This window comes from Micropterus salmoides, unplaced genomic scaffold (assembly GCF_014851395.1).
Source record: "Micropterus salmoides isolate LMB-PRFRI ecotype aquatic unplaced genomic scaffold, ASM1485139v1 Ms_hic_scaffold_10, whole genome shotgun sequence".
In the NCBI taxonomy this organism is placed as follows: Eukaryota; Metazoa; Chordata; class Actinopteri; order Centrarchiformes; family Centrarchidae; genus Micropterus; species Micropterus salmoides.
This window is the reverse complement of record NW_024040041.1, coordinates 18,910,432-18,928,431: the sequence shown is the minus strand read 5'-3', so window position 1 is coordinate 18,928,431 and position 18,000 is coordinate 18,910,432. Positions and strand designations below refer to the sequence as shown.

Genomic DNA, 18,000 nt, shown 5'->3' with positions numbered 1-18,000 from the left:
TCCATAAGATTGTGTTCCTGAACATTTGCGGCTCATCTCTGTATTTCTTTGCAAATTTCAGTCTGATTCTTCCTGCTGATGAGTGGTTTGCATCTTGTGGTGTGGCCTCCATATTTCTGCTCTGAGTCTTCTTCCAACAGTGGATTGTGATACTTTCGCCCCTGCACTGTGGAGGTCGTTGTTGATGTTTCTTACTGATGTTTTGGGGGTTTTCTTCACAGCTCTCATGATATTTCTGACTTCAACTAACTCCTTGGCCGACCTGTTCGACGTCTGTTGCTCAGTACCAGTAGTTTCTTTCTTTTTCAGGACATTGCAAATTGTTGTGCTTGCTATGCCCAATGATTGTCCAATGGCTCTGGTCGATTTGCCTTATTTTCTCCCATAGACAGCTCTCTGGTCTTCATGCTGGTTTATCCTCTTTAACAGGAAATGCAGTCTTTATAGGTTTGAACCAAGGATGAAAACTCATGCAGAGCAATTTAATGTTTGGACAATCACCCTAAAAGGCAACACCTGGGCAACAAGTCACATGTTCTAATAGTTGTGCTCACTTGAAAAATGGGTGGGTTCAAACAAAGGTTTGTATGTCCTGAGTTGTTTAACACATCTAGATGTGAATACCAGGAAATGAGAGCTGAAATTCTGAACTCTTGTCTCATACTCATCTTTTGAGCTTATGGTTTGCAGGCAACACTAAACTTGTCACCAGGTCAACACAGTTTAGCTTGAAACTTTGAAGTTGCACAACAACAGCAAGGAACTCAAAACTTGCAGGGACCGATGCATCATCTTAAACACTAAGCCCCTCCCTGCTTCTTATCATTGATACCTGTACCAAAAAAAGGGATGCGGCCAACTGAGAAAGTTGGGAGCACCAGTGCTACTAGCGGAAAAGTTAGTCTGGAGCTCTGGGCATCAGTGAAATGAAGGAGGTGGCTGCAGTTGTTTTCTTTTTTTTTTCTCACACAGTTCTGTTGTCTCTCTGAACAGCGTCAAAGCATGGGGTGTGGAACAGCTCATCTGCCATCCCAAAAAGACCGCTGCACATCATCCAAGTGTGCACTACTGACACCCCTATTCCCCGACAACCTATCGTTTATAGCCTGAGACCCTGACACTGTTCTGCTTACTCAGGCAGAAATTCCCCTTGAGGACGTGCTCTAATTAAATGGCGTCCCTCCAGAGTGGCTGCACCACTGTAGCATGTTCCCACTCTGAGTACTGGCCTTCACGGTCAGGCTCCAGCTTGGCTCTCTTGTATCTCATGACTCCCGTTCAGAGACTACTAGAGATGGAGGAAGAAGAGTTTTCTAAGAGTTGGCATTTTGAAGTTATATCTAGCCTATATATTTTTTTTTGTGATGTTTAAATGTCTTCATGGTCTTTTGTGTGGACCCCAGGAAGAATAGTTGTTTCTGCAGGAAGAACTCATGTAGATCCTAAATAAAAATTACAAAAGAAATAAATAAATACAGAGATATTGAACATTAAAAGCTGCTGCAAATTTGTCTGATATTGTTGCAACTTCTTACAGTCTGTGTGCCATACCTGCGTGGGATAGATTCAGTAATTGGCAGGGTTGATTTAGTCCTCACCGTCTTTCCTTGGCTGTGAATTAAGTGTAAGAAGAAATGTTGGCCACTCACTGGTATAATTGGGCCCACCAGTGTGGCGAGACCAGCTCCCCACCCTCCTTCATTGGTTCCTCTTTCACTTTGACATCAGATGAGCCACACTTTGGTCTTTCCCTCCTCGCACTTAGTCGTCGATTGAGGCACTAGTTTGTCACCGACCACCAACGAGACCCTTAATCTTTTTTGCTGTAGGGTTCATATTTTTTTCTACTGGCACTTCCACTTTTCTCTTTTTATTTTATTTTATTTTTTAAATTCAGCCTTTAGGCATACCGTCACCCTCAAAGTCAAAGAAGTAGTCAAAGATGTATCAAATTGGGATCACTCACTCAAACGTTGGCTTCTATGTAGCGAGTGTATAGTCTCCACGGTATACTGTGTACACGGAGCTGCTTCACTTGTGTTTCAGTGGTCAAAATAAAAGATAATTTGGCAGTTTACCTTCTGTTAATAATGCTGTTATAGACTGTTATAGAGGCAGTTACGTTGTACTTGCATTGGTCTGATCTCTGCTGACCTCGTTTTGTGTGTGATTTACCTAATGATAATTAAGGTTGGGACCCCTGTTATAGATCAGCTGGTAACCCCAGTATTCAGTGTTTCTGTGTGCGTGCTTGGTGAGTGATGAATTAAAAAAGACCAGATAGTATGGACACCTCATCAACATTCATCCTCTCTCTGCAGGTGCCCTTACAGTCGGTCTAGTCCGGCAATGTCAGACCATCCACGGACGAGACCGGACCTGTATTCCACCACGGCTGCCCCCTGAGTGGGTCACCACACTTTTCTTCATCATCATGGGCATCATCTCCCTCACTGTCACCTGTGGACTGCTGGTGGCTTCACACTGGCGCAGAGAGGCCACCAAATACGCCCGCTGGATCGCCTTTACTGGCAGTAAGTGAACGAGACAATGACATTCACACTGAATGAAATAGTGTCGCTTTACCAAACTTGCCGTCGGCGCGTTTCCCCTGGGAGCGTTCTCACCTTCTTCTTTGTCTCTCTGCATCTGTCACGACATTACCTTTTTGTAGAAAATCACCTCTAGCACATCAGTATTTTAATGAACATCATCTCTACATGGCAGGAAATAATAAAAATAGAAGAGCTTGAATCAGTGTGAAAAATTGGTTTTAGCCCAGTTACGCTGCTAATGTAGATAAGTGTGATGTGGAAAAACATCCGAGGCTATATACAGGACCTTTGTGTGTTTGTGTTTCTGACACGTGAAAACCTGCGTGTGTATGTGTGTGTTTGGTTACATCCATGAATGTTGTTTTTAGTTGCTCGTCAACGACTCCTGCTCCCTGAAGCTGATTTATTGAGTAATGCAGCTCCTCTGGTACCCGAGTGGGTGGCGTATGTGCCACGGCGTTTCTCTAGTGTTTTCTCTCCCTCTCTGCCTTGAACATCGCCACTTTTTCAAACATGATTCTGTACAGATGCACTTCCAGCACTCGATAATAACTCAGCATCCATCTCGTGCAATGTGGCTGGGTTGGTTTCATAAGGCTGCGTGGGAGGCAGGAGTTTGATTGGTCGGCGAGTTAGGGGAATAGACGGCCTCAGGCACACTTGTGCAGATGGAGCAGCGGTGTAGCCTGTGAAGCCACAGTGCTCCATACTACTGTTTTGAAAGCTGGGTGCATTTTTCAGGACCCTGTGACCTTTTTGCTGTGCGGATTTTTGAGTAAACACCCAGTAATTGGCCACCAGGCCAAATGCAGATTCATAATTAGGTTTTGTAACTCTTCCTAATCACTTGCAAATACCCGATGAATCACCACTTTACAGAATCCCGAAGCCCCCCCCACAAACTGTCTGTCCGGTAAGCGCAAAGCTGTGCCACAAGCTAAATTAGAAGCCGTTGAGTCATTGTTTAACGAGCACATTTAAAGGGAAATAAGGTGATTGCCATGGCAACAGTGAGCAATTGTCACCCTTGTCCCCCTGCAATGCTTCTGTCGGGCATATTAGATGAGATGTATATCATTAGTACAGATTTTTATATTTTTAAATGGGTTTAAAGCATAATGATCGTAATTAAAGCATAAGCAGGTTTGTTGAAAGAGGAAGAGAAGAGATGGTAAATCATCACTTCATCCTGTTTTAGGACCCCCAGTAGCCTGTTTTGAAGTGTAGGAGAGGGACGAAGAGGCAAAAATGGGACCACACCATATTTCTTTTTCTTGTCCGTCTGATGTTGCTTAACTTTAGCTGTGATGACGAACACCCCTCTGCTGTCGGTCGAGTGGGAGGAAGGGCGAGAGGTTAAGTGAGGAAACTGGCGGGGGATTAAGAAGAGTTGAGTAAAGAAGTTGAGCTGAGTGAATAATCATGTTTTTACAGGTCAATAGCAGAGAGTATAAGTAAGTAAGAGATGGGTGCCAATGTAAAGACGCACATGGAAAGGGAGATTAAAGTGAAGTTGGTTGTAAGGAGACTGGGAGTGGTTCATTCGGGGCAAACAGGTGATGAAGGTTGAGAGAAGGTGGGCAGTTTTTAGTCTAACTGGCTCCAGGCCACCGGTACCTGAATGGACCGCTTTGTATAAACCAGCACAGAACCGCCTCTGTGTCGCTATATGCACACACCAGCAGTGTTCCCCCAAGGTGTGACAGTCATCTGTGGGGGTGGAGTTGGAGTTGGGTCATAATAAATATAAAAACAATACATTAACAGTAGCTGCAGGAAATGTGGTAATTAAAGATGAAATTACAAAATAAATGATAATGTATGGTTGGTCAGAAACCAACAACAGAAACCTTATTTTAAAGAGTAAATTGACACTAAATCGTTTTTACATTTTTGCATGAAAAAGGACTCAAACAATTAACTGTCAAAATATTTACAGATTATATAACATTTTGCAAATATTTTTCAAGTATAAATGTAATTACCGTACTACACTGTAATAGCAGCATGTTATTTATGATCCAAGATGCTGTCGGTTGACCAGCAGCAGGTGAGCAAGGCACCGTCTGTCATCAGTTTATGCACTTAAGAGAAGCAGTGGACCGTGAGGTGCACTTAAATTAACTCACTGGTTAAGCTTGCAGGAACAATGCTGAGCCGCGGTTTTCTGGCTCCACTTTAGCATACCTTTCACAGCATCCTTTTGCAATCATGCAACCCTCCCTCACAATGAGCAGGCAAAACAACAGACATAAATATTTGCTCCTTGTGATGCCAGCGACACCAAATATTGTTCATTTATGCTCGCTGACAGGCTGGAGATGTTTGGCCAGTGAGAGTCTGCACTACTTGCATCTGATTATTACTATTATTATTTTTGCTGTTCAAGGACTGTTTCTGAACATACTGACATCAGGATCTTAAACAGTGTATAAATGCTTACATGTCAGACAAAGAAGGGATTTATTTATTTTTTTTTTTAAGAAAGTACGGAGGGCAATGCAGCAATCTGACAAAAAAATCTAATGGCACCATGATACTACAAAACCAGTTTATTAGTTAATGAAATTGCTGCATGAATGTCACACTTGGTTAATCTTATTCAGATGGAATATAGGAGTGGGCGATTGACGAGATATATTGTGAGATATATCGTTCATACCGTGGCTGCCATCACATGAATATCTCTGGTTTTATTAGGATTTATATAAAATTATATTACGCACTTTGATTTGTCAGGTATTTAAATTGCTAGATTAACCAAAACAAATATTCCTGTCTGTTTATTGGATCAGTTAGAGAGGATTTTGTTCATGTCGCCCACGCCCGATCTAATATTAATCACTGGTGTGAATTTTAGATATTGATTTTCAGACAGCTATTCAATGTCTTTTAATCCCAATATCCAGATTACTGTACAACTACAGACTCATCCAGCTGCGTGACACCGTTCTGGTTAACAAAACTGTCAAAGGCAACATCAGTGAGATTTTCAAGTAAAATCGTCCCTCAGGTACAGAATAACTTTGCTAATTGGCAGGATGGAGTGAAGCTGTGAAAGCTAAAAATGGCTTCATGTTCTGTCACCAAGTAGATCACACACCGCTGAGGAAACCAAAATAATTCAACACAGCCTCAGTTATCTTTAAAGAGCTGTCATACCTTGTGTTGGAGTACTACTACTTCTGCTAAAAACTAAGGTAGTTTAAAGTAACTGTGGCACACGCTAGTAACATAACCTGTCACATTTTCCTCACAATGCTGCCAAAGACATCTGACTGTGGTCTTTGAATGTAAGAGTTATTTTTAAGTCCATGAAGCTATTTCACAAGCTCCGCACAGCCATTGATCTGCGATTCACAAAGTCACACAGTTTGCTTTGGTGATCAGCGTCATTGTGTGTTACATAAGTGGACTCGGAGCTTGACCAAAAATCTCCAGTGATAACGGAAGAAAAGGGAGCCATGCTAATTAGTGACAACTTTGTTATCCATTCACGGTCGCCTCCTTTCTGGGGAGTACGATAAGACCTCGTAATAACTTTGCCCCTGACCTCTGCTTTGTGATGCAGCTGTTAACAAATCTGACACATGCTGCCCAGAAGTTCATACCATGCTCACTGTTTTACAGGGGTACTTTCCCTCTGTGAAGTTTTTGTCATACACATGCGTAAAATAAAATAAAAAAACAGGGGTGAGGAGTTGAAAGAAGTCACCTTACCAGACTTCTGTAGCCCATTCCTCATCTCTGCTTGAGGCAAGCAGCTTGAGTCCACTAGCATAACACACCTGACTCTGCAACCAAACGATAAGAGGTAGCGTTGCATTGTGGGTAATGTAGGTGCAAGGTTTTGACAAGGACAAGCAATGTGTGGGGGTGAAAAAGACGATGTATCTGGGTTCTGCTGCATCAGTTTTGATAATCCATCTGATAACTGTCCGTCGTGAAATGTTATAAAGATTATAACAAATAGTTATCAACAGGAGATCATATAGAATAGTCTACATGTATGTGATTTGAGAGACTTCAGAGATACAGTAGTTTTAGGGAATTGTTTTTCCCACTTTATCAGAGTCAGAAACTTATGAATACCTTAGGACCTTTTTTATGTATTTGGTTTAGAAGTTATGTCAAACAGCTGTCTTGGCTCAATTGATGAGTGTCTATGGGATCAAACCTAATCTGAGCAAATGAGCATATATGAAAATCTGCCTCGGAAAGACATCATACCAAGCCGTTATTAGAAAAACAGTTTCAAACAGAGCATTCAGAACTGGGGGATATCTGAGGTTTTGGCTCAGTGATTTCTTTTAAATACTTTTACCTCATCATTTGAGGATTTGGCCATGTTTAACATGAACATCTGACATTGTAACATTTTTGAAATGCCAGAAAATGTGAAAAAGCATAATAGGTCCCCTTTAAGAATGCTCAATACAACTCTATAGGGAAAGCCTGTAACGCCAAAGATGGCAATTGTCCCGCCCCTCCTGCTAAAAAGCCAATCGTGTGGTTCCACTGACGGAAGGGTCTACTACGCCTGCATCACTACTACTGCAAATTTGTAGTAGAAGTCAAACCGGTAGGGGAAAAAAGCTTTTTTAAACCTTTTTAAAAGGAGAAATGTCATCAAACTTTTTCAGCGATTTTACTGCTGATTCTATACGTGCAACTAATGCTGCGTTCAAGCAGTGTCAGAAATACTGTACATATGTGTTGAGTTCAAGGATGGTACTTGATAATGATACAGTTTTACCCATAAATAATTGCCTAAAGCCACAGAAAAGCCTGACTTCAAATTAACTTCAAAGTTGAAATGAACAAATGCCTCCTACCTGAAGGATTTTTTTTTTGATTTTCTAAAACATTGTGAGTATGGAGGAATGCTGCGTTCAAGTACTCTGAGATTTTGTAATTTAAACTTGGAAACATGCAAACAACTTAACAGACTGACAAACGTAGCAAGTAAACACGGAAATTATTTGAATTGTAGAGAAAGGTGTGGAAGACAGAAGGGAAGCAGTTATTTATAAATTAGGCCTGGGGTCGCATATTAATAATCAACATGATTGTATCTGAAAGAGTACAAGGACTGAATCAAGGCACTTGTGAGTGAAACACAACAATGTTTGATGCCTCCACTGTTTTTCTGCTCCTGTATAAAATCTATTTCTTGGTTTTTAGAGCTGTTGACTCTGATCTGCTGTGTGCATTTCTGGCCCTGACTTTAAATTGTGTGTTTTTGTATTTGTGTACTTGTGTGTACAGTAGATGATGGATTTACAGGTTCATACCAGCAAACACTGCATGCTTGTTGTTTCTGAAATTGTTCAACTAAGCCTTTGTGTTTATTTTGTTTTTTAAGGCATTATTTGTTAGTTGACAGTAGATATGCACAGGAAACTTCAACATTCCAACTAGGGTTTCCATCGGACCATGTCTACAATGAAACACTGGGATGGACGATGTCATCGGGTGCGCGGGGGTCTTCTGTGCAGTCGTCTTATGTGCATGTGTTCTCGCACAGACTTCACTCGGTAAAAAGAATTGGTAGACTATTAACTTACGTCATGGTGGATATTTTATGCACGGACCAGAGAAAAGAAGCAGTGAACACACACAGGGTGCAGATGTGGGTTTAAGTTGTTTGATAGGCTACGTCATTAATAAGCCGACATGCGGCTCACCTGCTGCCGTGATAACTGATCGCTAGTGGAAATATACAGAAAAAAACGATTTCTCAGTCTTTTAGGCAACTTTATAAAACATACTGCTGATGGAGAAAATGGAGCAGACGGGGGGAGAGAGACTGAGAAAGGCAGGGCAAGCCGGGGTGTTTACCTGTGGTGTAGGTGTGTGTGAGTGTGTCTGTGTGGGGAGAAGAGACATCGTCTTTGATCCCAACCGTAATTTTCAAGATTATTAATAGGATTTTTGTTCAGTTACATCTGCCGGTGCTGCAAAAATGAGTGTATTCACAATGATTTGTGCTACTGCTTCTGCATTGTTGTAAAGTGAGCAATGAGTCTGTCATTTCTGCACTCTGCGAAAAAATAATTATATACTGCCAAATTTTGGTTTTGGCTGAGCCACTCAGATTTTTTGCTTGGACTCCTGTTGCTGTCCATTTGTCAGAATAATGTATAATCAATGACATTTAACCAATTTTTAAATGAAATGTTGAAACATTTAAAGTTACATAAATGCCACATTACAGAACACTTTGTGTCATAGTGCACTGGACTGATTTTCTCATATTCCAAAAAAAAATCACGCTGCATACCATGAGTCTGCTTTGTCTAATTGCTCCTTTAAAGCATTTGAAAGGCGCCATTGAATGCCACTAATGAACTTGCTAAAAATTGAATTCAATTTGAGCAGTTGAGTGAGTTCCTTCCTAATTTTCTGCATCTTTGTTGGAGAAGAAAGGCTGTAAAAAGTGTAGCCTGAGGTCAGACTTTTTCTGCATTAGGTCTCCCATCTTTTATTCCTTCCTTAAAACTCATGAAAACCTGGAATTCATCAGAATCTCAACTGTAAACTAACATTTTCTCTTTCGCTCCTTCCTTCCAGTGATCCTGTTCTGCATGGCGGCGCTCATCTTCCCCATAGGCTTCTATATCAACGAGGTGGGAGGCCAGCCGTACAAGCTGCCCAACAACACAGTGGTCGGCTCCTCTTACGTGCTGTTTGTCCTCTCCATCTTCTTCACCATAGTGGGACTTCTGTTTGCAGGCAAAGTTTGCCTCCCAGGCTGAGGACTCGCCGTTGCCCGCCTCTGGACTGACCCCAGGAGGCTCTGAAAATGTTATGGGATTTACAAAAACACACAATGACTGAAAATCAAAGACAACAAACTCTGTCCAGAAGCCTGAAACAGGGCGGTCTCTGGTCAAGGGACCGCAGCACCTCGGAGTACCTAAGAACTAAACAAATGGAAACGAACAAAACACTAAAGAGGGGGTGGGGGGAGAGTGTGAGAGAGGGCAGCTGAGGCCGTCGCAGCACCCTGCCACTGTTGATTTAAAATATGACCGTCTCTTTCTTGTTGTTCTGTTGGAAAAGGGTGCTTAATGTGCCGCTGTCATGGCAACTGCGGCCACAATGCTGGCGCACATTTCTTGAGGACCAGCCGCTCCTCGACTTGACCCCCGCCCGCCGCCATCAGCACACATCTGTGCCATCATGACCGCTCCTGTTACTATTTTTGGCTTCTCTTTGCTATTTCAGTTGTGTGGTTTTTTTTTTTTTTCTGTTGTTGTACAATTTGTGTTCTTTTTATTTTATTTTTTCTTCCACCTTCGCTCCCCCGTCGCCTTTCCACTGAAGTAGCTTGAGTGTAATTGAGGTTTACTGAATGAATCTCTGAGGGGAACTGTTTTGTTTGTTTGTTTTTTTAAAATTCTGCCAGCTTGGCTTTCGAGCAGGGTTTATTCTCGCCTGTCACTTCACAAGGCCCCAGGTGTGTGAGCTGGGGAAAGCAGTTGTGAGACCAGCTGTCTGGGCCAGCTCACGGCCAGCTGTGGGCGAGAGGAAGGCGCAGGTGTGACGCCTCTTTGTCTCCAATCAGCTGCAGCTCTGGAGCAGGTAGCAAACCAGGGGTGACCTCCCTGGGCAGCAGACCAGGAGGTCTAGTATCATCAAGGAGAATGCCACTCAATGTAAGACCTTGCATTATGTTATTTATATGGACAGCAACAGAGTATTAGTGAGTATAGACAACTTTTTTTGCCAAGCGAAAGCCATGACACTGATACACATCCTTTGCCAATAACTAGAGGACTGTGAATTTAGAGAATAATCATCTGAACATTAGCACACTTCTGTGTATTTGTAGTAGTCTTCTTAATTCTGTTAAGTACTGCCACAAGTTGAGTGAAAGTATTTTTCAAAAGCATACGTCACTGTGGTGTTTCATTTTTGAGAGGTCGAGATGAACACGTATATCGCTAATTATAGCGGACAGTATTGACTTTTATAGATAGAAGCTGAAGTTATCTAAGGTGGGAAAATAACATGTGAATGCTGAAAATTGGTGGTATTCTCCTTTAATGTTGGACTGGAAAGAAGCAGGAGTGTTTTTTTTGTCTTGTTTTGTACAACAGTGAAGGCACTGGGACTGCAGGTCAGGTCCATGCATGGGGCTGTGCCTCAGTGTGCTGCCACTGAGGCCCGTGAATGTAACACACACACACAAACACACACACACACACACGCACACGCACACACGCGCACGTACAGCCACTACCACACTGTCTGTACCTTGCAAATACTCACATTAGGGCTGCAGCTAACAATTCTTTTCATTGTCTATTATTGTCCTGATTAGAGTAATGAATTACAAAAATAATTATCCCCAGAGAATGTGCTAATAACAGATCAATGTGAGCTTCACTACAAGTACCGCAAAATTAAGACAGGTCACGCGACTCTTATCTGGCAAACCATGCTTTATTTAGCACCTCACCTGAAGTTTTCGGCGATCTTGCCTCCTTCAAGGTGATGCCTAAGGTGATTTCTGTTTTGGCCCATAATCATGCTCTTTGGGATCTACAGCTCCCATAATTTGGGGGCTTTGGGAAATGTTAACCGAAAACTATCCTTTTTATCTTTTTTTTTTTTTTTTTGCCTATATTGTTTCACATTTTTACAAATCGGCACCATTAAGTATGCCGAGTTAGATATTAGTTGCTCTCGTTTACAATGTACCCATTTATGTACAGACAACTAACACTGGATTACATTGATACTGAAGAAAACTTAAAAACATGATGATTTTAAGGCAAGTTCTGGAGTTGAGAAGGGTGTCTTTTTTTCCCCTATAATTTCTAAGTAGATTGATGGACATCTGTGATGACTATTATTCAACATTTAGTATACTCAAAAATCTTTGACATTTGGAGCAGGTTTATCCATCAATTTTAAAGTCCATTTACAGTTGACATTAACACGGCTGTCCCTCAACTAATTTTTGATTGTCACAAGACCAGTTCATAACCCACACATTTACAATTTCATGTGTCATGTAAGAGACAAAGCAAAACAGCCAATCAGAGCTAAAGAAATGAAGAGATCAAAATAGTTGCAGGTTAATTTTGTATTGATCAACTACCCGTTTTAACACTTACACATATTCACATATAGACATGGGTCATAAAAATTTGGGGAGCATACAACCTACTGATACTCTGATCTCTCCTGAAAAAAGTGTGTGTGTGGAATCAATCACGGAGCTCAGTCACTAAGTCTTATTTTGTTTGTATTTCTGTTTCCTGCTCAGCTTTTCTTACTCTCGGTCTGATGATGTATACTGCTAACTATACACTCTGCAGTGCCCTGTCTTTGGTTGGTTCAGTATTGTTCCATGACCTGTTTTTGTTTAATAATGTACAGACACAGAAGGCAGGATTTCTGTATTAGGAAGCACTGTGCATTCAACAGTATAGGTAACAGAAATAGAAGCATCACAAATTGTATAAAAAAGAGAAACTTCTTACCTCATTGTTTTTGTTTCTGCTATTATTTTCTAATGGTGGCAATGTGTGCCCTCTAATTTGTCTCTTGCCTTGATCGGATGTCTTCACATAAAGCCTATGATCATAGGAAATTATTTATCACTGAATAAAAAGAGAAAACATGGGTGTGTGCGTGACTCTGTCACAGTCTGTATGATTTATTGTGCTTATTTAAGGGCACCTGAAGTCTAATCTGCAGCTGAGCTGATGACAGAAGAGAACAGATAACTGAATGAGAGAAATTCTCCCTAACCTCTTAGTTTTTAAGTCGACACACTCCGGTGCTTCAGTATTGATAAGTTATTGATACAGAATTTCCCTTTTTTTAATGATGCGTGTAACTTTATCCACTCTCCTATCAGCGACCTTGAAATCATTTTTTTTAGGATAGTATTTTTTGGGCTAAGTGGATTAATTCATTCAGTCATGTAATGTTGAGGCTTTTAAATTTCTTAGTAAACATTTTCCTTCAGAGTAATTCCTTCAGCTTGGTTTAAAGACAACTGAGATTCACACTCCCACCCTGGATAAGACAAGTTAAGTGTTTTTTATTTTTACTTTGCAAGCTGAACTTTTCCGGCGACGTGCATTATTTGCAGCCTTTATGTTAACTTCACTAGAGTGCCAAAATAATCTGTTATTTGTTATTGGTCATTTATTATAACATTGTTTGTGGCAGCTTCTTGCATAGCTTTTGATTGCAACTTAACCATCAGGAATGAAAGGTGTCCTTATCTTTAGACACATTTTTGACTGGCTTTTAAAGTAATAGCTTGACATTTTGGGGAGGGCACTTGCTTTCTTGCCTTGTGTTGATGCTAAATATGAAGCTACCGCCAGTAACTTAGCTTAGCATAAAAACTGTAAGTAGGGGAAAACAACTAGAATGGCTCTGTCCAAAGGTAACACAATCTGCCTATCAGCACCTCTAAAGCGCACTTATTAACTTATACGTGTTAATAAAATATGTTCTACCTCATTTGTGTACTCTGTACTAAAAGTATAAAAACAACACATTGTAGTTTTATGGACATACCTGGCCTTCTCATGGCAAAAAGACAAGGTGGATTGTGTTACCTTTGGACCCAGCCAGGCTAGCTGTTTCCCCATTTCCTGTCTTTATGCTAAGCTAGGCTAAGCTAACCCACTGCTGGCTGCAGCTTCATATTTAGCATACAGACATAAGAGTTGTGTCAGTCTTCTCATCTAGCTCTCAGTTCAGCAAGGTAGCAAATAAAATGTTTCCCAAAATGTTGAACCTTCTTTTAAGGCTCATGAAACCTGCCCGACGCTTTCAGCTGAAAAGAAACATTTCGTAGTTCGTAGTTGTTTTTCTGCAGCATTGGCACTTCAGTTTGTAGGGTTATCTTAACGCCCTTCATGCCTTCATAAAGAAATCACTACAACAGTTAAGACTCAGGATTTCTCAAGAAAACACACTTGACACAAATAGTCACAGAGATCTGAGGGCTGTGTTCACCATAAATGGGTGTTGATATTCATGTTTGTCTCTCATTCGCTTGGACGTTTCATTGTCATTTTCTCACTGTCATGCAGCTGAGGATGAGACGGCACTGCTGCTCTGAGGACTTCGCCTCCATTAGCTACTCGGTGACCTGCGGCAAGGAGCTAAGCATGAGTGGTGTTTCCATGTGGGATTTCAGAGGGTCACCGTGTTTCAGATCAGTTCAACATGCTCTCTGAAGACGGCTGCAGAGCTAAAGGAAAGATGCATTGCCGAGTATTGGAACTGTCATGTAAAGGCTCTTCACAAATGTGACAGCCTTTATAGTTTGACTTGCATTGTGTTATTCTGTCGCAATCTCTGTAATGCGTTTAGTTCCTTAAATGGCTGATCGAGCCAATAGCTGATCCTGGTTTCATGGTAATGCTAAAGATTTCAACTTTATCATGGTTTATTCTATTGGTAATTACCAACCCGGGAGTCGGGGCAACCACAATGGGCCCTAAGATGAATCTGAAGAGGTGGTATTATGCTTTTTGGCCTTTTCCCTTTCCTTTATTGTGTTATATATCTTTCTTGTGCATGTAACAGGTTGGCAAAGTGAAAAAGCCCAAAGTCCACCCCAAAGGGAGTTCCCATCTCCCACAGACAACACTGCTCTGAACTGCCCAAAAACGGCTCAATTGTAGTCCAGCCTTTACTCCCGTGACCTATCTGTGTCACTATTAGTAACACGCATCATAATGCTCGCCTAGCAGCTCGTTGGGCACACCCTAAAAACCCTGGTGGAGAAACACATTGAGCTGCAGCACACGGTGACAAGACATCAAGACTTTCAACGAAGATCAAATAGAAGTGAGATGCTTCCCTCTGTAGCTAAAACGAAACGGAGCGTTCAAAACGCAGGGCGATGTGCAGTATGACAAAAATATGGTGTTTATTGAAAATTAAACCATGTAAACCTATTCTGGTACAACTAAATAAAATTATGAACCTGAAAATGAGCGGAATAGTCCAGTTGCCCTTGCGTAATATGACCACTTTAAGGCAGCACCTAATTATGAAAAAGTTTTTCTGTAATCTTACTTTCTCACATTTTCTCTTTGAAATACTTCTGAATGGACAGGACACATTCACAACCAGCCTTTTGATGAGGGGTTTCAAGTAGACACAGCAAGCAGTATTAAAGTATTTATGTAAACTGCTGTCTTACTTTATGACAACTCTACTTATTCATCAAAAAAGAAGGAGAATAAACACATTAATAATTCTTCTGTTGTATTATTTCTACTTGATGCTCCTGCAGTGTTTTTCCTTTTACCCAAACTTCATCTTCTACTTTACCCCCTCTCACAGTGTGTGTGTGCATATAACATCCTTCATATGTACTGAGGGGACGAGTTACTGTATCAGGTTACCCAGGAGGACTCACAGATGAGACTGCTAGGCTTGATTTAGTCAGGCCCTCCTGATTGGCAGCAGGTTGTTAATGGTGAGTCATTGGAGGACAGATCAACGCTGACAGATCCCAGAGCAGAACTCTCAATCCTGACGGAGGTGAGACGTCTCCCTCATGCCTGCCAGCTTGTTAAAAATGAAGTAGATGATTAACCATACAAACTTCCTCAGCATCCATTTTTCCATTTTAAAATGAGCATTTACAAACCTGACTGATGCAACAGTGGACTAGCAAGTGGTTCAGGATTGATTTCAAATTACTATCCAGACCACTATTAGGTTGAATTAAGAACATTTTACGAGGATTGTTCAGCTGCTCAGAAGAATGACTGCAGCACATAATGATGAACTGTTGCACTATGACTTCTGTTAGCTGATTTTTCCTGTGAAAGTGTCACGCTCACTGCTGGGAGCTCAGTATGTTTAATGCGACATCATCATCAAGCAATGATCCCTTTCTAATTTTGTGTAAATGTCCGTCGTTTAACAAGAGTCTGCCATCTGCTGATCTCTGACCCCTGCTGGTTTTTCAAAGCAGATTAACTTTTATGTGCCTTTATTACACAGTAATAAAATGTTGGTGTAGCGAAGGATTCTCTGCTCTTGTCTGTTGAATGTTTGTTTTTTACATTTACAGAGACGATATGAGAGATTCAGGGGCGACTGGTCCCACTCACACCACCTCCAGTAATGAAAAGGTGCTCTGGAGCTGTTTAATTAGACCGACTGTACAGACAAATGTTGGTTTTGTGCATTGTTTGGCATTTCCAGACAGTGATCTTTTTTAGGTGCCTTAACATGACATAAGTTGTGTGGGCGGGAGAAGCGATGAAAAAATTTTACGGATATTACGGAGCACCTATATTCTATAAGCCCCATTTGCAAATGTGTGTACAGTGCTCCTTCCATGCACATTGTGTTCAGGGGTTACAGTGTGGTGTCCTTCTGCCCACTAAGATAGATTATTGTGTCAGCACACTGCCAAGTGCACAAATGTGGAAATATGGACGCCATCTGTTCATGAGAGGCAGCACCAGCTCACTGTGCCCCACCTGAGGACTGATCTATCCATCTATCCATCTATCTATCTATCTCTGTTTAGAACTCCTGCAGGTATCCTAGATTAATTTGCTAGGCACCCTTTGCGCACTATAAAAGATCCCCTTCTGAATATTTTAAGTAGGCTACATTTATTTAAGTACAAATTTGAGGTACTTGTACTTTGCACGATTATTTGCATGTAAATCATTCTACTTCTACTCGACTACATTTCAGAAGGACATATTGTACTTTTTACTCCACTACATATTTCTGACAGCTCTAGTTACTTTACAAACATGACAATGAACAAATCTGAAATGATTAATTAATTGACAGAAAAGTCATTTTGACAATGGTAATTTTTCATGCAAAAATGTCAGTTTGAGCCTCTCAAATGTGATGATTTGCTGCTTTTCCTTTTTAATTATTTTAAGAATTTCAATTTTTTTAAATAATTTCGAGGTTGGGACTGTTGGTAAATGTGATGGTGTCACTTTAGGCTCGGATAATTGTGACAGCATTTCTCACAATTTGTACAAACCAAACAATCAAAATAATCAGCAGATTAATCCATTATGAAAATAATCATTAGCTCTAGTCTGAAACAAAAGTTAAAAATGAGCTCCACCTAAACCAACAACAGCAGTAAAATCCTGCTTTTACATTAATGCTTTGAGTAATAATAATCTCATGATATAATATGTAATGGAATAACAGTCACAGGGAATGGTTTTCTGCATTGATTAATTTTTACTTTTAATACTTTAAGTACATTTTCCTGATTATACTTACATAATTGTATTAGGTAACATTTTTAATGCCACACTTCTACAGGTAATATTTTTACAGTGTGTATTAGTACTTTTACTCAAGTAAATTATCTAAATACTTCCTCCACCACTGTTAAGACATATACAAATACTCTATGATATGGTTTTCCCCACGAAAAGTTCAAAATAAGTGGTAAAAAATTCTTCTGCTCCTTTTCCCTCATTGGAAACTCAACTTCACTGTAAAGTCTATTGCCAGTATGAGCACTGGAGACATACTGAACCCCGATTGGCCCCAAAGTAGTTGTAGTGTCACCAAATCAGATCAGCACTGCCTTTCTGTTCTGTTAGTCTCTACAGAAACAAGTAAAAAAACAAATCTGTTTGTGCCTAAAAGGTGTTATGTTTGGACAACGAAATGAGGCTTCTTAAATACTTAAAGGGCTCCAGTAAACAATAAATGTATTTGATTTGTTCAGTTATTAAACCTAGCTATAGAATGAACTCCTTGCTACCGTGAAAGAGGCCATAACGTCATGGGTTGTGGCTGGAAAAGTTGGCATGGCATTTTTTAAGCTTTAAAAAAATGACCAATAGGTCTTTTTGAAAATCACAAGTGCAAATACCATAAAATAGTGTTGTAGTCAAGACCGCCAAAACCGAGACCAAGTCAAGACCAAGACCAGAGTTTATCGAGACCGAGAGAAGACCAAGATTTTTAGGGGCTGAGAGCAGTCGAGACCAAGACCAAGGGAGGGTGAGACCGAGTCAAGACCAAGACCAGTTCTCTGCATTGCATGGCAGGCAATAAAATGTGGAACAAGATCATAGGTAGTTCTCAAATTGTTCTGAAAGATCCACATTCCCATTAAAACACCCACATACAAACACTAAGAGCTGAAATCAACGTAAGCATCGCCACCATCGACAAGACCGAGTACAAATGCGGTCGAGACCGAGACAAGTCCAAGATCATCAAAAAGTGGTGTTAAGACTGGTCTTAAGACCAAGACCAGTCTCGAGTACTACAACACTACCATAAAAAATCTATTAATAGCCTGGGCCTTTATTTGTTATTTTTTGCTTCAAAAGCTTATATTCATATCTGTAGTTTACCATTCCGGTATATCTGGATGAATTCTTCTGTGGTGATCATTGTTTCGGAAAATGAACCGAACAACTGAATTGTGGAGAAT

At 40.7% G+C, this 18,000-nt stretch overlaps 1 protein-coding gene across 1 annotated transcript; it reads left to right on the top strand.

Moving 5' to 3' along the window:
* Positions 1–2,321: 2,321 nt before the first annotated feature.
* On the top strand, positions 2,322–12,196 carry LOC119889763 (uncharacterized protein C16orf52 homolog B; the record flags this gene model as incomplete). The annotated part of the gene is given in 2 exon segments (XM_038700575.1): positions 2,322–2,534; positions 9,129–12,196. Coding segments are annotated over 2 exon segments (398 nt in total), but the record flags the coding sequence as incomplete, so codon positions are not given.
* Between the last annotated feature and the right edge of the window lie 5,804 nt (positions 12,197–18,000).